We start from the raw sequence: 16,667 nt of genomic DNA, 5'->3' as shown, positions 1-16,667 counted from the left end.
TTATCTTATTGAAATGATTGAAGGATCGTCATAATCCTCTACATCATCATCCTCTTCATCATCTTCTGCAGGCTTAGGTGCATCTCTATTGTTCTCCTCCCACTTGTTGTGCCCTTTCTTGTTGTGGTCTGCTCTTCCACATAAAGAGCAGTGCATGGACACACCATGCTTTGTTAGTCTCCTCCCTCCATCTTTCATTTGCTTATCCTCTGGATCTTTCTTTCTGTTCCTCCTTGGCCTGCCCATGACCTTTGTGTACACCGGTGGATGTACATCAACTCCATCCATCTTTCTCCAATGTTGTTTGTCTCTCACTGGCTTTATGTTCAATTCATAAGCTTTTTTGTAAGTATCTACAGAATAACACTCGTGCACTAGAGTTGCAGGATCAATTCTCTCCTCTCTAGCACAAGCTATTGCATGGTGACATGGAATTCCTGACAAGTCCCATCTTTTGCAGTCACAAGTTTCCATGTTCAAGTCCACAGTGTAGGAATGGTTCATTGATACCACTTTGAAAACCTTCTGACCAGCTCCAAAAACCAGGCAGTTAGCAGCCCAATCAGTAAATTTGTCAACTTTTTTCTTAATTTTGGGGCACAATCTACCACTCCATTTCCTGTCTAGGGCCACTTCCTTCTGCTTGCTATACATCCTTGCTGTTATCTTGTTGTTTATGTTGTCCACCATGGATAAAATTGGTAGTTCTCTTGCTGGCAATATCCAACTGACATAAGAAGAAACATACATGTTAATGCACTAATAGGCATATTACAATTGAAGCACAATAGTACATTACAAGCTAACCTGTTAAATACTTCAGACATGTTATTTAGTAGGATGTCACATTTTGGAAAAGGATTAAAAAAGGCTTTAATCCAAGTCCTTGGAGGCCATTTCTCAACCCATTTGTATGCACCCACACTGTCTGCCTTCATCTTTTCCATGGCTTTCATGTATGTAGGATTGTTTGTAGCTCTTGCAATTCCCCAAAGATTGTTCTTCAATTGTTCCCCCTCGTGTAACTTGTGAAAATTCTGATACATATGCCTCACACAAAACCTGTGTTCAGCATCTGGCAAAACCTTTGCAACTGCTGCAATGAGACCCTACAAATCACATAAAAGAGTGATTCTCAGCTCAATATATCGTTTACACAATTGAAAGTTAATAAAGTACATGTAATAAGATTATATGAATGAACTCAGGATCATACCTTCTGCTTATCACTCAATATTGTGTACGGAGAGGTGTTACAGATGTTTAGATCATCCTTCAGGCTTGCCAAAAACCACTCCCAGCTGCTAGTAGACTCAACTTCCACAATCCCAAATGCTAGGGAGTAGATGCAATCATTAGGGTCAATACCCACTACTATCAGTAGATTTCCTTTGTACCTGGTCTTAATGTGACATCCATCTACAAATATGATGGGCCTGCTGAAAGAACATGCGGTCCCCCATGTTTGGTTTTGGTAATTGATGACAATCTCTATGGACTAATGGTTACCTTGAGTTATATTTGAAGGATTTGTCCATAGGCATTTCTTGAAGTCCATGTGGTGGTTTCAAGGAGTTTATGTGGTGACCAATGTGTTATTAAGGAATTATCCAAAGATTGGTCATGTGAGAGTTGAGCTTATTGCAAGCATGTCTTGAAGAAGAAGATTGTGTGATCATTCATGTTTACCTTCAAGACATCATCCAAATGAAGAGAGGTGGAAAGAGTCAAGGTTGATCAAGACTAAGTCAAGAGTGAATCAAGTTGATCAACACACAAAGCGCACAAGATGTACCGAGGGATCAAGCGATCCCATGGTATGGTAAGCATTGTCAATTACGCTTTGTGTACTAACCCATGGTCTTCGTGAGAGTTCTTTATGGGGTTAGGTTGCGGTGTGCAAGTTCAAGTGAAGCATCATGAAGAGATCAAATGCTTGAAGCTTGCCGTCCATTGTGGTGACAATGGACTTGTGAAGATGTTGCGGTGTGCAAGTTCAAGTGAAGCATCATGAAGAGATCAAATGCTTGAAGCTTGCCGTCCATTGTGGTGACAATGGACTTGTGAAGATGTGCGGAAGAGTGGCTCACCCATAGTGGAGCATGGGGGAGCAATCAACTAGTCTTCATCGAGCCAACGCAACCAAGAAAGGTGGTCCAACTTGAGGGAGTCAAGATCGTCATCATCTAGCTCAAGTGGACCATGTGCAAGGCAAAGGTTTGCTCTTGATAGGTTTTCTATTTTACCGGTCTCATGATGGTAGTTGGGAGACCGGGTTATAGGATCGATTGCCGTACTATCAAGGGGGGCTCTCGATGAGTAGCTTGATCGTATCGTTCATAGAGAGCTCAAACCATTGCATCCTTGCATCATCTTTATTGGTTCTTGTTTGGTTCTTCTCTTTGTGAGTTTTGGAGCTTATGGTCATCTTGATGACAAGCTCGAGTTCATCGAAAACGGAGTTCACTCGCATCTTCTATGATGTTTTCGATGTTGGAGGTTATGCCGGTTCTTCTCGGTTGGAGGTTTCACTCCTCTATTTGTTGGCATACCTCCCTGCCTCTTCTTACTATAACCAGCCGCTGTTTTGATGCTACTCGTATTCCTCTATCCAACAAGCTTGAGTTTGCCCAATTCGGAGCTCATATGCAGAAGTTATGGCAGTTTTGGTTTCCTAGCGGTAGTACCGCGGGCCGGAGCGGTAGTACCGCTGGTGGCCCCCAGCCGTAGTACCGCTACGGTCTCGTACTAGTACCGCCTCGATTCGAGGGGTCTTTTTTCGTGTCGGGTTCTACGGTACTAGCCGCGGCGGTGGGGGCCGTAGTACCGCTCGTTTGCGGTAGTACCACCCTGCCACCACGGTAGTACCGCTCTGGGCCCAGCGGCAGTACCGCGAGGGGGAGCGGTAGTACCGCTTATAGGGGCAAGCAGTAGTACCGCTGGCCAAGCGGTAGTACCGCTCTCTGCGGGGCTGAAGTGGGGGTAACGGTTGGATTGTTCCCCCCACTATATAAGGGGGTCTTCTTCCCCATTCTACTTCATCTCTTGAGCTCGTGTTCTTCCCCCATTGTTGACCTTCTTCGAGCTTGCTAACTCTCAATCCCTCCATGGATTCTTGCTAGCTTTTGAGGGAAAAGAGAGAGGAGATCTAGATCCACATTTCCACCAATTACTTTCTCCTCTATGTGAGGGGAACCCATTGGATCTAGATCTTGGAGTTCTTGGTGTTCTCCTTCTTGTTCTTCCTCTCATTTTCCTCCCTATCATTAGTTGCTTCGGTGGGATTTGAGAGAGAAGGACTTGGGCACTCCGTGTGCCCTTGCCATTGCATTTGGTGCATCGGTTTGAGTTCTCCACGGTGATACGTGGAAGTTACAAGTTGAGAAGCTTATTACTCTTGGGTGCTTGGTGCCCTTGAGCTTGTCCCTCTTGGGTGCTTGGGCGCCCTAGACGGTTGGTGGTGTTCGGAGCTCAATCATTGTGGTGTAAAGCTCCGGGCAAGCGTCGGGGTCTCCAATTAGGTTGTGGAGATCGCCCCGAGCAATTTGACGGGTTCCGGTGACCGCCCCCAAGGGTTGCCAAAGTGTACGGGTTCGGTGACCGCCCCCAAGGGTTGCCATTTGTACGGGTTCGGTGACCGCCCTCAAGGGTCCCTTAGTGGAATCACGGCATCTTGCATTGTGCGAGGGCGTGAGGAGATTACGGTGGCCCTAGTGGCTTCTTGGGGAGCATTATGCCTCCACACCGCTCCAAACGGAGATTAGCATCCGCAAGGGTGTGAACTTCGGGATACATCGTCGTCTCCGTGTGTCTCGGTTATCTCTTACCCGAACCCTTTACTTATGCACCTTACTTTGTGACAGCCATATTGTTTCTTGTCATATATCTTGCTATCACTTAGTTGTTTATCTTGCTTAGCATAAGTTGTTGGTGCACATAGGTGAGCCTAGTTGTTGTAGGTTTTGTGCTTGTCAAATTAACCGCTAGGTTTATTCCGCATTTGTTCAAGCCTAAATCGTAATTATTTTAAAGCGCCTATTCACCCCCCCTCTAGGCGACATCCACGATCTTTCACCTGCCTCCCAATAGCCAACCTCTCTTGCATGCATCCAATGACCAGTATAGTGTTGAAAAGTGTTCCTTTATCTACTTATTATTTTCATCAAAAATTTCCTTTATGCATAGGTAAAACTTGCTGCCAGGGTTTGTGGTCCTCAACTCCTCTCCATAATCCCACAAGTGCTTTTATTGGTCATCATCCTCACCTCTGATCTGCTTCACTGAATCTCTTCTAGCTCTTCCAAGCTTGGTCCTGGTTGGTATGAGATTGTATTCTTGCTGAACCTTCTCCTCAAATTTCTTCAAAGGCATCTTCTCATTGTCCCTGAACTCATCTCTGAATTCTTCGGTTAAAAATGGAGCAGTTAGACCTTTAAGGTTCCATGATTTAGGGCAAGTATGCTCATCACAGTACTTCTTTACAATGAAGCTGTTTTTCCTGCTGTCCTTCACAACTTTCAGGTACCATGGGCAATTATCAATGCATATTGCTTCAAGTGTAGTGCTTGTGTTTATTGTTTTTTTGATTGAAACTCTGTTTCTTATGCTATAAGAAGTTATGGCATGTCTGAGCTCCAACACACTACCAAGCACCATTCCTAACTTGAATTTGGGGTATTCAAATCTGTCTCAGGACTGAAACCTTCGAAATGGTACTTCAACTTGTCCCTCTATTCTTTCGATAACATGGTATGGGGGTCATCTAGAGTATCTTCTGCTAGCTCCGTTTCATAGTCACATGTTGTAACTCTTTCTCTGTGATCATCCACCTCTTTGTCTACATGATCTTCAAATAAATCATCATCCCCATCCTCTATATCAAAGTCGCTGTCAAAAAAATCCTCATCAGTCTCTGAATTTGCAGCTTCTGCATCTTGTTCCTCAAAATCATCATCAACACATCCTCAAGATGATCCTTCAGAAAATAATCTGGCCCTCGTCTTACTCCTTGTAGTTCTCACAGTTGCAACTTTAGGTTCTTTGCCCATGCGGTCTTTCCTTGGAGTTATGGCCTTTGGCAATTCAGGAACCCCTTGAACTACAACATCATCTCTTACCAAATTGTTCACTGTATTTCCATGGTCTATGATTAGCAACAAGTTCTTATGTTGTGTACTTGCTGCTATCATTGCAAGGCTGTCAGCATCACATTTCATTTCTTTCATCCCTTCACTAATTAAGTGTCCTACTAGGCTGACACCAAAACACATCATGCTGTCCACTATCTCTGTCATACCCCAGCTGCCTAAGAAAATCTTCAATCCACAATATAGACCATGTGTCACTATCACAACTGTCAAACCAATCAACTTGATAGTCCATGTAGGTCTTGTTGCTGCTAGCTCCATAGAAATATCCCTCGTGATGAATCTCAACAGCGAACAGTCCATCAAAATCACCTGCAATGCATGCAGTGCCAAATTAAGATAAACATGCACAAATATATTCAGTTAACAATGAGCTCTCCATTAAAATTAATATTCAGTTCAAGAACACAGTGCAAAGAGCTAGTTTCCAGTCATGTTAAAGCTGAACAGAGCACATCCTACATACTGTGTTCACCCATTTTCAAACAAATTGGCTAACTAAATGATTGCACACTTTGAGTCATACAGGGGGAACAACTCACCACTGCTTGTTATTATACTCTCGAAAGCCGACGGAGCAGCAGCCGCACGAGCAAGGTGTGAACGAACCTGCTCAAGACCTGCCCTATCAATACTATCCCTAGACTGGCAGGACCAGAGGTCAAGATCACTAATAGTTCTTGTAATCACTTCGCGCACAGTGTAGTTTTTGGATTGAATACCAGATCATTTATGGCCTTCAGTTAACAACCGAGATTGCACACTTCATGAAACCAGCAAGTAATTACATAAATGTCCCATTTCATTTCATTTGTAGTTAACGTATTCAAATCTTCAATTAACAATGCACATTTCATTTGCAGTTAACCTGTTCAATTCTTCAGTTAACAACTGTCCAAATCTTCAGTTAACAAGTGTAAAAAAATTCAGTTAAAAAGTGTCGAAAAATTCAGTTACCAAGTGTCGAAAAATTCAATTAAGTCAAGTGCCAAATCTACGGATGAATGCGCAGGGGGGTTTAACATCACACCATCTAAAAAGCATCCGCTGGCGAAATCATCACGAAACTCAACGTTTCTCACTGTAGAACCATCTGATGAAAACCCTACGAGAAGCAGGGGCTGCAGAGGGGAAAAGTCGAGGCCGTCTCACCGTATACAGGTGCTGCCTCGCCGGGAGCTCGCCGGCGGGGCTCCATCGACGCCGCCAATCACCGCCGCCGATCGCCGCCGTCCTCCAAATCACTGTCGCCTCCGCCTTCACACGGTCGAGAGAAGAGACATGATGAGAGGTCGAGGCGAGGGAGTCCAACAGGCAGGTCATAAACGCAAAAATGAAACGCTACCCCTGTACAGCCAAGGCGGGGCTTATTTGTAAAAAGAATAAAAATCCAAAGGATTTCCGTAAAAACTCATGCCACGGTGGGTTACTTGGTCAACGCCTGGTTCGTATAAAACTGAGAAAAGCACCGTACATGCACAATCGAGCCAAGTTTTTTCACCACTTTGATGTAGCCCACAACTTGTAGTACCAAAATGAACATTCATGCCAACTTATGACACCAGCAGTGTAATTGACTCGCTTAAGAGGCATTTGGATAAATTTAATTTTTTAGTCAACATGATATATTAACTGTAAAGTGACCATAGGTAAAAAACACACGACAATCCTGGGCGTGCCACGGCCTAGTTTAACCCTAACTAAGCTCTGTACCCTACCTGCTGCCATACCCCGCAAGAGGGCGACATTGATGGAGTAAGGACAACACTTATCCAGAGGCAGCAACTAGGGATGGTGCATGCACATGAACCAACTGCAAATGGTCACGAGGCAACAAACACCAATTATATTTTATTATTTTATTGATTTAGTCCGTCTCTAATCAATATTTTGGTTAAAAACACTTTATTTTAGTATCAAATTGAATGTTGTAAGACATTTCAGTATTTAATCTAATTGATTTGGTTATCGGGTATGCAGAACCAAATTGAAGAGTATACGCAACTAAAAAAAGTAGAGATTAAATGAGAAAGGTGAAATCGTTGGGAGGCCTAGGCCATTTGACTGGTCATGATTTGTCCCGCACTAAATTTGGGAATGACTGGTGAAACTTGAAAGAATCCGCTTATTATGTTGTGATTCAAATTCAAGTATAAACTATAAAGGCTAACTTCTGACGAGAGGAGCAGAGTGGAGGCCCGTCGTCAAGAGGCTTGGGCCGTAGCGGAGCATAGAACCAGATTCAGGACACACCATCTTTCATAGGCCTCCCGACAATATGAAGAAACATCACTCGAACGAGGGCGAGGTCAGGAGATCTTATTCCAGGTCGAAGACGATAGCATCGCCTCGCCATCGTCGAATAAACACAAACCTTAAATTTATTGTAACCCTAGCACCACCGGACCAAAAGCCCTGGGGTCCTCGCCCCCTCCCATCGTCGGGGCAACAAACAGAGGGAGAAGGGGCCCTCGGACTCGCCGTAGGGTAGTGCAGATCCGTCGCCGCCGCCTAGGTCGGGGAACAGGAGCGGAAAAATCTAGTAGCTGGATTTATACAGACATTAGTTGCTATGAGTACTTCCGTCGTACGACTGTTATCATCCTTTTCTAAAAAAATAAAAAAAATATAACTGTTATCATCAAAGTGACCGTGACCATTCGAGATGAACCAAAATCCTGGGCATCTGCTAGGCCCCCGGGCTCGCTGCACTGCTGCCAGAGGCGTAGTCTAGGACCCCGGATCGTGTGCGAGTATTCTGCAACATTTTTTATACCTAATCGAGGAAATGATACACAGTTCTCTTACAGAAAAAAGATAGCGAGCGAGCTTGTCAATAGGTGTCCTGGTAGTACGGCGCTACAGCTTAGAGCATGGTTAATAATGTAGGCGACTGTTGGCTATAAAGAGATGCCACCTCACTTAGAGTCATCATAAAAAAATACTCATATAATAGATTGGCTCTTAGAGTGGCTATTAGGTTGGCTCTAAGCATTTAATATTTGCATGAGCAAGGTATATGATTAAAAGAGAGTTTCATGCATATTACTTTTTCTTGATCTACGTGTTATAGTCGGATTGTAGAATAAGAGCCCGCTTCACTTTCTCTCCTCTCTTCTCACTCCTCAAGTAGGATTTTAGTGACATGGCAAGTCTTATAGCCTGCTGACTAGGCCTTATTAGACTTGCTCTTAGGACTGTAGTGATAGTGCAGCACCATGGGTGGTCGTGCTCCTGTCCACCTGGTGGTCGTGGCTCCTCTTCGTCCATGTCCGTCAGGTCAGAGTAGGACGACCCGCCTTCCTCCATGGCCGCTCGCGCCTCCGCGGCGACCTTCCTGGCCCTGGACCTCCGGCCCGCCGCCCCCTCCATCAGCTCACCGATCACCCTCTCCACGTCGCCGCGCGTCACCTGCACCCCCTCGGCCTCCTCAGGGAGGTACATGGCGGGGACCTTGGTGCCGGACCTGACGCCGACGCCGAGCTCGTCCACCAGCAGCTTCTTGCTGCAGAACTGGTCGGCGAAGCACGGCCATGTTAGCGTCTGCACACCGTGGCTGACGGCCTCCAGCATCTTGTTCCAGCCGCAGTGCGTCAGGAAGCCGCCCACCGCCGGGTGCGACAGGATATGATGGCCACCTGCGGCGCCCACCCTCGCACCAAGAGCCCCCTCTCTTCGTCGTCGAGCAGAGCCCTCACGGCGGCCTCGGCATTGGCCCCCCTGATGGCCCAGACGACTGCTTCGCCGACAGCTGCTCGATGCTGCCGAAGCTGATGTACAGCACGGACGCCGGCGCGCGGGCGTCGAGCCATGAGACGACGCGACCGGCGTCGATGTCGGCGCGGTTGCCGCGGCTGGCCGTGGCGCTGTCCATGATTCTGCTCGAGGCCCATGTCAGCCCGACGGCCCACGTAGGCAGGCCGAGCGCCGCCGCGTACGCGTCCACGAAGACGCCCTCGACGCCGCGGAACGTGTTGAACAGCAGGCCGTCGGCGGTGGCCTCTGCGTGGAGCATGTCGCGCAGCTCCTTCTCCCCGCCGGGGTACTGGAAGAAGCCCCGGAGCGTGGCCTTGCTCGCGACGGCGCGCACCGGGAAGTCCGGCACCTCGACCGGCTCCGTCTCGTCGACGCCGGCGGAGTAAATTGCATAAAACCACCACTTTGAGGGTTAGGTTTGCGAAAAACACTAGGATACATTTTCTCTGCAGAAGTCACCATATCTTGCGTAATTGTTTTGCAAAAACCACTGATCGGGGGATCTGGCCCTATTAAGTGAGATTATGACAGGTGGGTTCCGTTTTTGCATACGTGGCGTAACGGCTCCAGCCAAACGACGTTAGGCGGGACACGGGGCTCACCTGTCAGTTGGATCTTCTCCAATTCTTCTTTCTATCAAAAAAATATATGAAAAGACCTCCGCTTTCTCACTCCACTGCCGGTCAAATCCGTCATGAGCTCTTCCCTGAAGTGAGGTGCTGCAGCCACAACTCCTACTCTGGCCGAGCAGCCTGCACCCTTGCCGAGCCCCTGCACCCTTGCCGAGCCCCCTCCTTCTCTGGTTGCCGGAGCGTCACCTCGGCCCTCCCGCGCTCTTCTTTCTCAGCTCCGGCAACGAACTCCACTCCTCGGAGCCGAGCTCGCCCGCCACGGTACACCAACGAGCAGAGGATTTCGGCAACGTGCGGTGAGCCCCTGCACGTGCACGTCGTCCAGCTGCATCATGGGATTTCAGCGATGCCACGGGCTCCTTGACGCTTCCCCGCAGGCTCCTTGAGCAGAGGGCACTTCACCGCGGGCTCCTCGACGATGCTCGCGTGCCCACGCCGCCCAACAGAGTCACCAGCGCCCGACGGCCGTGCGTCTCCTCTCCCCTCCCTCTGCTCCTCCTGGTCGGACGGTTCGTGGCCCCGAGTCGCAGCCGCTGAACCACAACACCACGAGCGAGCGCCATGGACGCCGCCGCCTTGCCCGCGCAGCCACGCCGCCCGCCGACGACCATCTCCCTCGCCACCGCCCCAAGCATCCACGGCTTGCTGCGCCGCAACCACTCCTCCCAGGTCCCGACGGCGCGCCCCCTCGCCGGCGACGAGACACGTCGTACTACTTCTCTGCTCGCGTGCTTGGGCCGACAAAGAGCTGATTGCTTTTCTTATTTTGATTGAAGGGTGTCCCTGTAAAATTACAGGGACTGGTTTGCAAAGCTAGAAAAATTCATCGTCAAACGTCGTTTGGCTGGAGCCGTTATGCCACGTATGCAAAAACGGGACCCACCTGTCATAATCTCACTTAACAGGGCCAAATCCGCCGATCAGTGATTTTTGCAAAACAATTATGCAAGATGTGGTGTCTTCTATAGGGAAAATGTATCCTAGTGTTTTTCGCAAACCTAACCCTGGTGGTTTTATGCAATTTAGTGTAGCCGGCGCGGTCGTACACGCCGTGCCTGGACAGCTTGTGCACGGCCAGCTGGAAGTAGGCGGACGGGCAGTGGAGCACCAGCCTCGGGATGCCGGCGCCCGTGCAGACGCCCGCCGTCCACGGATTGCACGAGTCGGCGACGTGCAGTCCGGCCGGCGCGGCAGCGGCTCCGCCATCTTCCAGACGGCCCGGAAGAAGGTGAGGTACATGGCCTTGTCCACCAGCTGGTCGAGGTTCCCCAGGTCCTCCGGCAGCCCGAGCTGCGGGCCGGGGAAGGGGAACTCGGCGAGCTCGACGGCAAGGCCCACACTCCTGGCGGCCTCGATGGCGGCCCTGTTCCGCGCGGCGTTGACGGGCGTGGTGACCACGGTGACGCGGTGGCCGCGCACGGCAAGGAGGCGCGCCAGGTCCACCGTGGGGATGATGTGGCCCTGCGCCAGCAGCGGCACCAGCAAGAAGTGGAGGCCTGATGCCGCCATCTCTTCCCGCGCACCACGATCAAGAATGGCAGCAGCAGCAATGTCGAGCGCGCGGTGCAAAGGTTATCTGTCCATGGAGCTGGTCAGTTTGACACGTGTCGAGTGTAAAAGCAAGTGCGCGTATTATATCCAAAAATTACAAAGTGTTGATTCGAGTGTGATATGCCTTGATTCCCAAACTAATTATACAAGCCGACTAAATCACAACGAAATCAGGTTCTGCAGCTGAACACTCTAACAGCCCCTCAATTTATCCAACTAAAAAAAACATCAATTTATAACTTACTAGCACGTTCCCAATGCGTTGCAACGGAACAAATGTTGTGATCTTCAGTGATAACGACGGTGGTCGAGATGAAGCATAACAAATTATTTGAAAATGATGACAAATATATGAAAGAGTGGACATTTGAACTTGGTTTGTATATAACATATGTTATAAATTAAAATGAAAAGATAACTCGCTTCTGAAAATTCTGTTAATGTCTCCTTTCACAATGTATAACAAAATTTATATGTGAGTATATCTTTTACTCAATATCCTTAGCAATTTCCCAACATTTTTTTTGTGTTAGATCGAACAAGAGTCTTGCTGTGTGACAAACACCCCCCATCCATTTATCAATGGTAAGTGAAATAACCAAAGTATATGATCTTTCAAGTTTAAAATATCCATCAATTACAAACGATAGGATGATAAGTCAACTACAAATAACAGTCTTGCTAAGTCCGAGTCGACGGAGACTTAGTGAAGTCTCAATCGATGTTATATCTGTGAGATCTTACATTGAGATCCATGCAAAATTTCTTTTCAGATTTTTCTTTTTCTCTCTTGCATGTTATGTCACTTGACTGAGATTTGGTTAAATCTGAGACCTAGCCACACCCATCAAATAATACTTGTAACACATTGAGAGTCCGTGCAACATAGTTACTAAGCAAGATTTGCTTCATAAAAGAATTGAGGATTTAAAACGTCCAAAAACATGAATGCCCAGAAGGTGCAAACTTGTGACCAAAATTATCCATTAATTTTTTGAGGTGCGTAGCAATGAACTGAGTGCAAATTTGGGGTACAAAATTTCCCATCAATATAATGTACATATCTTTGACTGATTGTATACTTCTAAAACGAATGTGAATGAACTACAAACTACTTTGTTTTTAGGGTCCCAATCTATTTAGATAAGTAAAAAGGCTCATTAAGAAATAACTTACAAATTTCCAACTAATATGATAAAGAGTTGCTTTAACAATTCCGTTCGTTGAGCAAAGTGAACAAAAGGAAAATGAATAGATTGACATTAGTGGACCGGAAGTTCTGACAATACCTAAATTAATTAGAAAATTAAACCACACATGCATTTCTCACAGCCATACACTTATAAAACTTCCAACAGCTCCCTTGTCTTTAGATGAATCAAGAAAGGACAACTGCTTAACCATGTCTAGCTACCTTTTTATTAACGGGAACCCCTTCTATCATCACCACAAGGATTTCTTATCTTTCGATCATGAGAAGGAAGATTAATCGAATCCCTCTTCTGCCTTCTTCCACAACTGAAATATTGCAAAATCAAGAGTTATGATGCTGGTTATAGTTGCACCCTTCAATGAGCAACAACTAAATGTGTAGTAGGCTATGAACTGAAATTAAACTTCATGGACCAAAATTTGCCCTTTTCTCTCCTCCCTTCGCCTCTCCAAATGTAAAGAAAGAAATAAGTGAAAAAAAATACTACCTCATAAGATTCCATAACAAAGTGTTCATCCAGCCAAAAGCATACATCTGAAGCAAAAATGAGTCCTACAGTTTACACGGAATACATAACTCCCTGTAAACTTTAGTTGAAATTGTAAGTGCATCAAGTGCCCCCTTAGTGGTTTTGGATAATTAAAGAAAATAGGTTGAGGAACACATTGATAGTCCGTGCAACATAGTTACTAAGCAAGATTTGCTTCATAAAGAATTGAGGATTTAAAACGTCCCAAAACATGAATGGCCAGAAGGTGCAAACTTGCGACCAAAATTATCCATTAATTTTTTTAGGTACCTAACAATGAACTGAGTGCAAATTTGGGGTACGAAATTTCCTATCAATATAACGTACATATCTTGGACCGATTGTATACTTCCAAAATTTCCCAAACTAATTATACAAACCGACTAAATCACAACGAAATCAGGTTCTGCAACTGAACACTCTAACAACCCCTCAATTTATCCAATTAAAAAAACATCAATTTATAACTTACTAGCATGTCTGCGTTGTGATCTTCAGTGATAACGACGCTAGAGATCAAGCATAACAAATTATTTGAAAATGATGACAAATATATGAAAGAGTGGACATTTGAACTTGGTTTATACATAAGATATGTTACATAAATTTAAATGAAAACAAAACTCGCTTCTAAAAATTCTGTTAATGTCTTCTTTCACAATGTATAACAAAATTTATATGTTAGTATATCTTTTACTCAATATCCTTAGCAATTTCCCAACATTTTTTTGTGTTAGATCGAACAAGAGTCTTGGTGTGTGACAAACGCCCCATTCCAAAGTATATGATCTTTCAAGTTTAAAATATCCATCGGTTACAAAAGATAGGATGATAAGGGCATCCACAATGTATGCCAAAATGGTGGTGCCAAATCTCAAAGTAGCTTTTGGCACTAGTTTGACCCATTGTGGGAGATACAGCCAAATTGGAAAAGTAGGGCACCGATGCCCGTAGGAGCTCCGATGCCAAATGAGCTAAAGCAATAAAATATTATATGTGTGCCCAACACGCAAAAGCAATAGCCATATTTCCACCATGTGATGAGGTGGCCAGTTTTTTTCAATGTTCAAGAATTCACCCGATTAATCAGTTAACGGACCAGTTAATCGCTACTCATAGCATGTCCGAATCAAATAACACATGTTCATCGCGTTAACTTGTCAGGCCGATTAATTAGCCAGTTAGACCGATTAATCAGCTGTCATGCCGATTAATCCCTACTTGCACATTAACGGGTGGGCAAACAAAGCCCAAATTTTAGGACCGTAAGCCCTTCCCGCTCCTTAATAGCTAGGATTAATAAGTTTACCTCCTCTCTGTACTTTTCATATGTGTATGGCAGCATGTTTTGGTATACTACATAGCGGGGAGCATGAGAATATGGTATAATACATAAAAAATCTAGATATATGTTGGCAAGTTTCTATTCAATCTACCGATTAATCCAGTTAATAGGATGATGCACCGATTAATCACTATTCCTAAACCGAACGAGCAGCTGCCAGTTAACGATTTCTTGAACATTGGTTTTTTTATCTCATTCTATTTGATAGTGGGACCCAGTGTACAGTAACGGGGAACCGCACACGTTGTGGAGACGATGCCAAATTAGACGCCAATGCCATATTCCGAATATTGGGCAAATTTGGCAACAACACACTATGGATGCCCTAAGTCAACTACAATCAAATATCAGTCTTGCTAAGTCTCAGTTGACTGAGACTTAGCGAAGTCTCAGTCGACTGAGACTTAGCGAAGTCTCAGTCGATGCTATATCCGTGAGATCTTACATTGAGATCCGTGCAAAATTTTCTTTTTAGTTTTTCTCTCTCTCTTGCATGTTATGTCACTTGACTAAGACTTGGTTAAATCTCAGTCGACGGAGACCTAGCCACACTCATCAAATAATACTTGGAACACATTGAGAGTCCATGCAATATAGTTACTAAGCAAGATTTGCTTCATAAAGAATTGAAGTTTTAAAACGTCCAAAAACATGAATGCCCAGAAGGTACAAACTTGTGACCAAAATTATCCATTAAAATGTCCAAAAAACATGAATGTCCAGCAGCCTTTTTTTATTAGCGTGAACCCATTCTATCATCACCACAAGGATTTCTTATCTTTCGATCATGAGAAGGAAGATTAATCGAATCCCTCTTTTGCCTTCTTCTACAACTGAAATATTGCAAAATTCAGAGTTATGATGTTGGGTACAGTTGCACTCGTTTATGAGCAACAACTGAACGTGTAGTAGGCTTTGAACTATAATTCAACTTCATGGACCAGATTTTGCCCTTTTCTCTGCTCCCTCCACCTATCCAAATGTAAAGAAAGAAAGAACTGGAAAAAAATACTACCTCATAAGATTCCATAACAAAGGGTTCATGAACGAAATATGCCCTAGAGGCAATAATAAAGTTGTTATTTTATATTTCCTTATTCATGATAAAGTTTTTATTCATGCTAGAATTGTATTGATTGGAAACCTTAATACATGAGTGAATACATAAACAAACACCGTGTCCCTAGTGAGCCTCTACTAGACTAACTCGTTGATCAAAGATGGTTAAGGTTTCCTAACCATTGACATGAGTTGTCATTTGATATCGGGATCACATCATTAGGAGAATGATGTGATGGACAAGACCCATCCGTTAGCTTAGCATAATGATCGTTCAGTTTTATTGCTATTGCTTTCTTCACATCAAATACATATTCCTTCGACTATGAGATAATGCAACTCCCAGATACCGGAGGAATGCCTTGTGTGCTATCAAACATCACAACATAACTGGGTGATTATAAAGATGCTCTACAGGTATCTTCGAAGGTGTTTGTTGAGTTGGCATGGATCGAGATTAGGATTTGTCACTCCGAGTATCAGAGAGGTATCTCTGGGCCCTCTCGGTAATACACATCATAAGCTTGCAAGCAAACGACTAAGGAGTTAGTCACGAGGTGATGTATTACGGAACGAGTAAAGAGACTTTCCGGTAACGGGATTGAACTAAGTATGAAGATACCGATGATCGAATCTCAGGCAAGTAACATACTGATGGACAAAGGGAATTACGTATGTTGTCATTACGGTTCGATCGATAAAGATCTTCGTAGAATATGTAGGAGCCAATATGGGCATCCAGGTTCCGCTATTGGTTATTGACCGGAGAGGTGTCTCGGTCATGCCTACATAGTTCTCGAACCCGTAGGGTCCGCGCGCTTAACGTTCGATGACGATATAGTATTATATGAGTTATGTGATTTGGTGACCGAATGTTGTTCGGAGTGCCGGATGAGATCACGGACATGACGAGGAGTCTTTAAATGGTTGAGAGGTAAAGATTGATGTATAGGACGATGGTATTTGGACACCGGAAGTGTTTCAAGACGTACCGGGAAGGAATCGGGTCACCGGAAGGGGTTCCGGGCACCCCCCGGCAAGATATGGGCCTTATGGGCCAAAGGAGGGGACAGACCAGCCCAAAAGGGGGCTGGTGCGCCCCCTCCCTTGTTTGGCCAGCCCTAGGGAAGGAAAAGGGGGAGGGCTAGCCCCTCCTGCCTTTTCCTCACATGGGAGAAAGGAAAGGGGGGTGCCACCCTCCCCTCTCTTTCCCCGCACTCCAAATAAGGAAAGGAGGGGGGCGGCTTGGGAGCGACCCCAAGTAGGATTCCTGCTACTTGGGCGCCTCTTTTGGCTGCTCCTCCCTCCCTCCCACCTATATATATGTGGGAGGAGGCGCCTGATACGTCTCCAACGTATCTATAATTTTTGATTGTTCCATGCTGTTATATTATCATTCTTGGATGTTTTACAATCATTTTATAGTCATTTAATA

At 45.4% G+C, this 16,667-nt stretch overlaps 1 protein-coding gene and 1 pseudogene across 1 annotated transcript; both read right to left on the bottom strand.

The window, feature by feature from the left end:
- Positions 1 to 4,656, bottom strand: LOC141027444 (uncharacterized). The gene is made up of 4 exons (XM_073504474.1): positions 4,266 to 4,656; positions 1,217 to 1,335; positions 808 to 1,109; positions 1 to 727 (listed from the first exon to the last, which is right to left on the bottom strand). The coding sequence occupies exons 1-4, from the start codon at positions 4,654 to 4,656 to the stop codon at positions 1 to 3; spliced, it is 1,539 nt and encodes a 512-aa protein (XP_073360575.1).
- Positions 4,657 to 8,207: 3,551 nt separating this feature from the next.
- LOC109764495 (UDP-glycosyltransferase 73C1-like) lies at positions 8,208 to 11,307 on the bottom strand (annotated as a pseudogene).
- Between the last annotated feature and the right edge of the window lie 5,360 nt (positions 11,308 to 16,667).

Source organism: Aegilops tauschii, chromosome 7, assembly GCF_002575655.3.
Source record: "Aegilops tauschii subsp. strangulata cultivar AL8/78 chromosome 7, Aet v6.0, whole genome shotgun sequence".
NCBI classification, from domain to species: Eukaryota; Viridiplantae; Streptophyta; class Magnoliopsida; order Poales; family Poaceae; genus Aegilops; species Aegilops tauschii.
The sequence above is the reverse complement of the archived record's forward strand: the minus strand, read 5'-3'. Positions and strand labels throughout refer to the sequence as shown.

Excerpts from the sequence above, each read along its gene's own strand:
- LOC141027444 (XM_073504474.1), bottom strand. The coding sequence starts at position 4,656 with ATGGTGCTTGGTAGTGTGTTGGAGCTCAGACATGCCATAACTTCTTAT. Across the intron at positions 1,336-4,265 it reads TTCAGTGAAGCAGATCAGAG|CATTTGGGATTGTGGAAGTT; the intron begins GTGAGGATGATG and ends TCTACTCCCTAG. Across the intron at positions 1,110-1,216 it reads TATTGAGTGATAAGCAGAAG|GGTCTCATTGCAGCAGTTGC; the intron begins GTATGATCCTGA and ends TGTGATTTGTAG.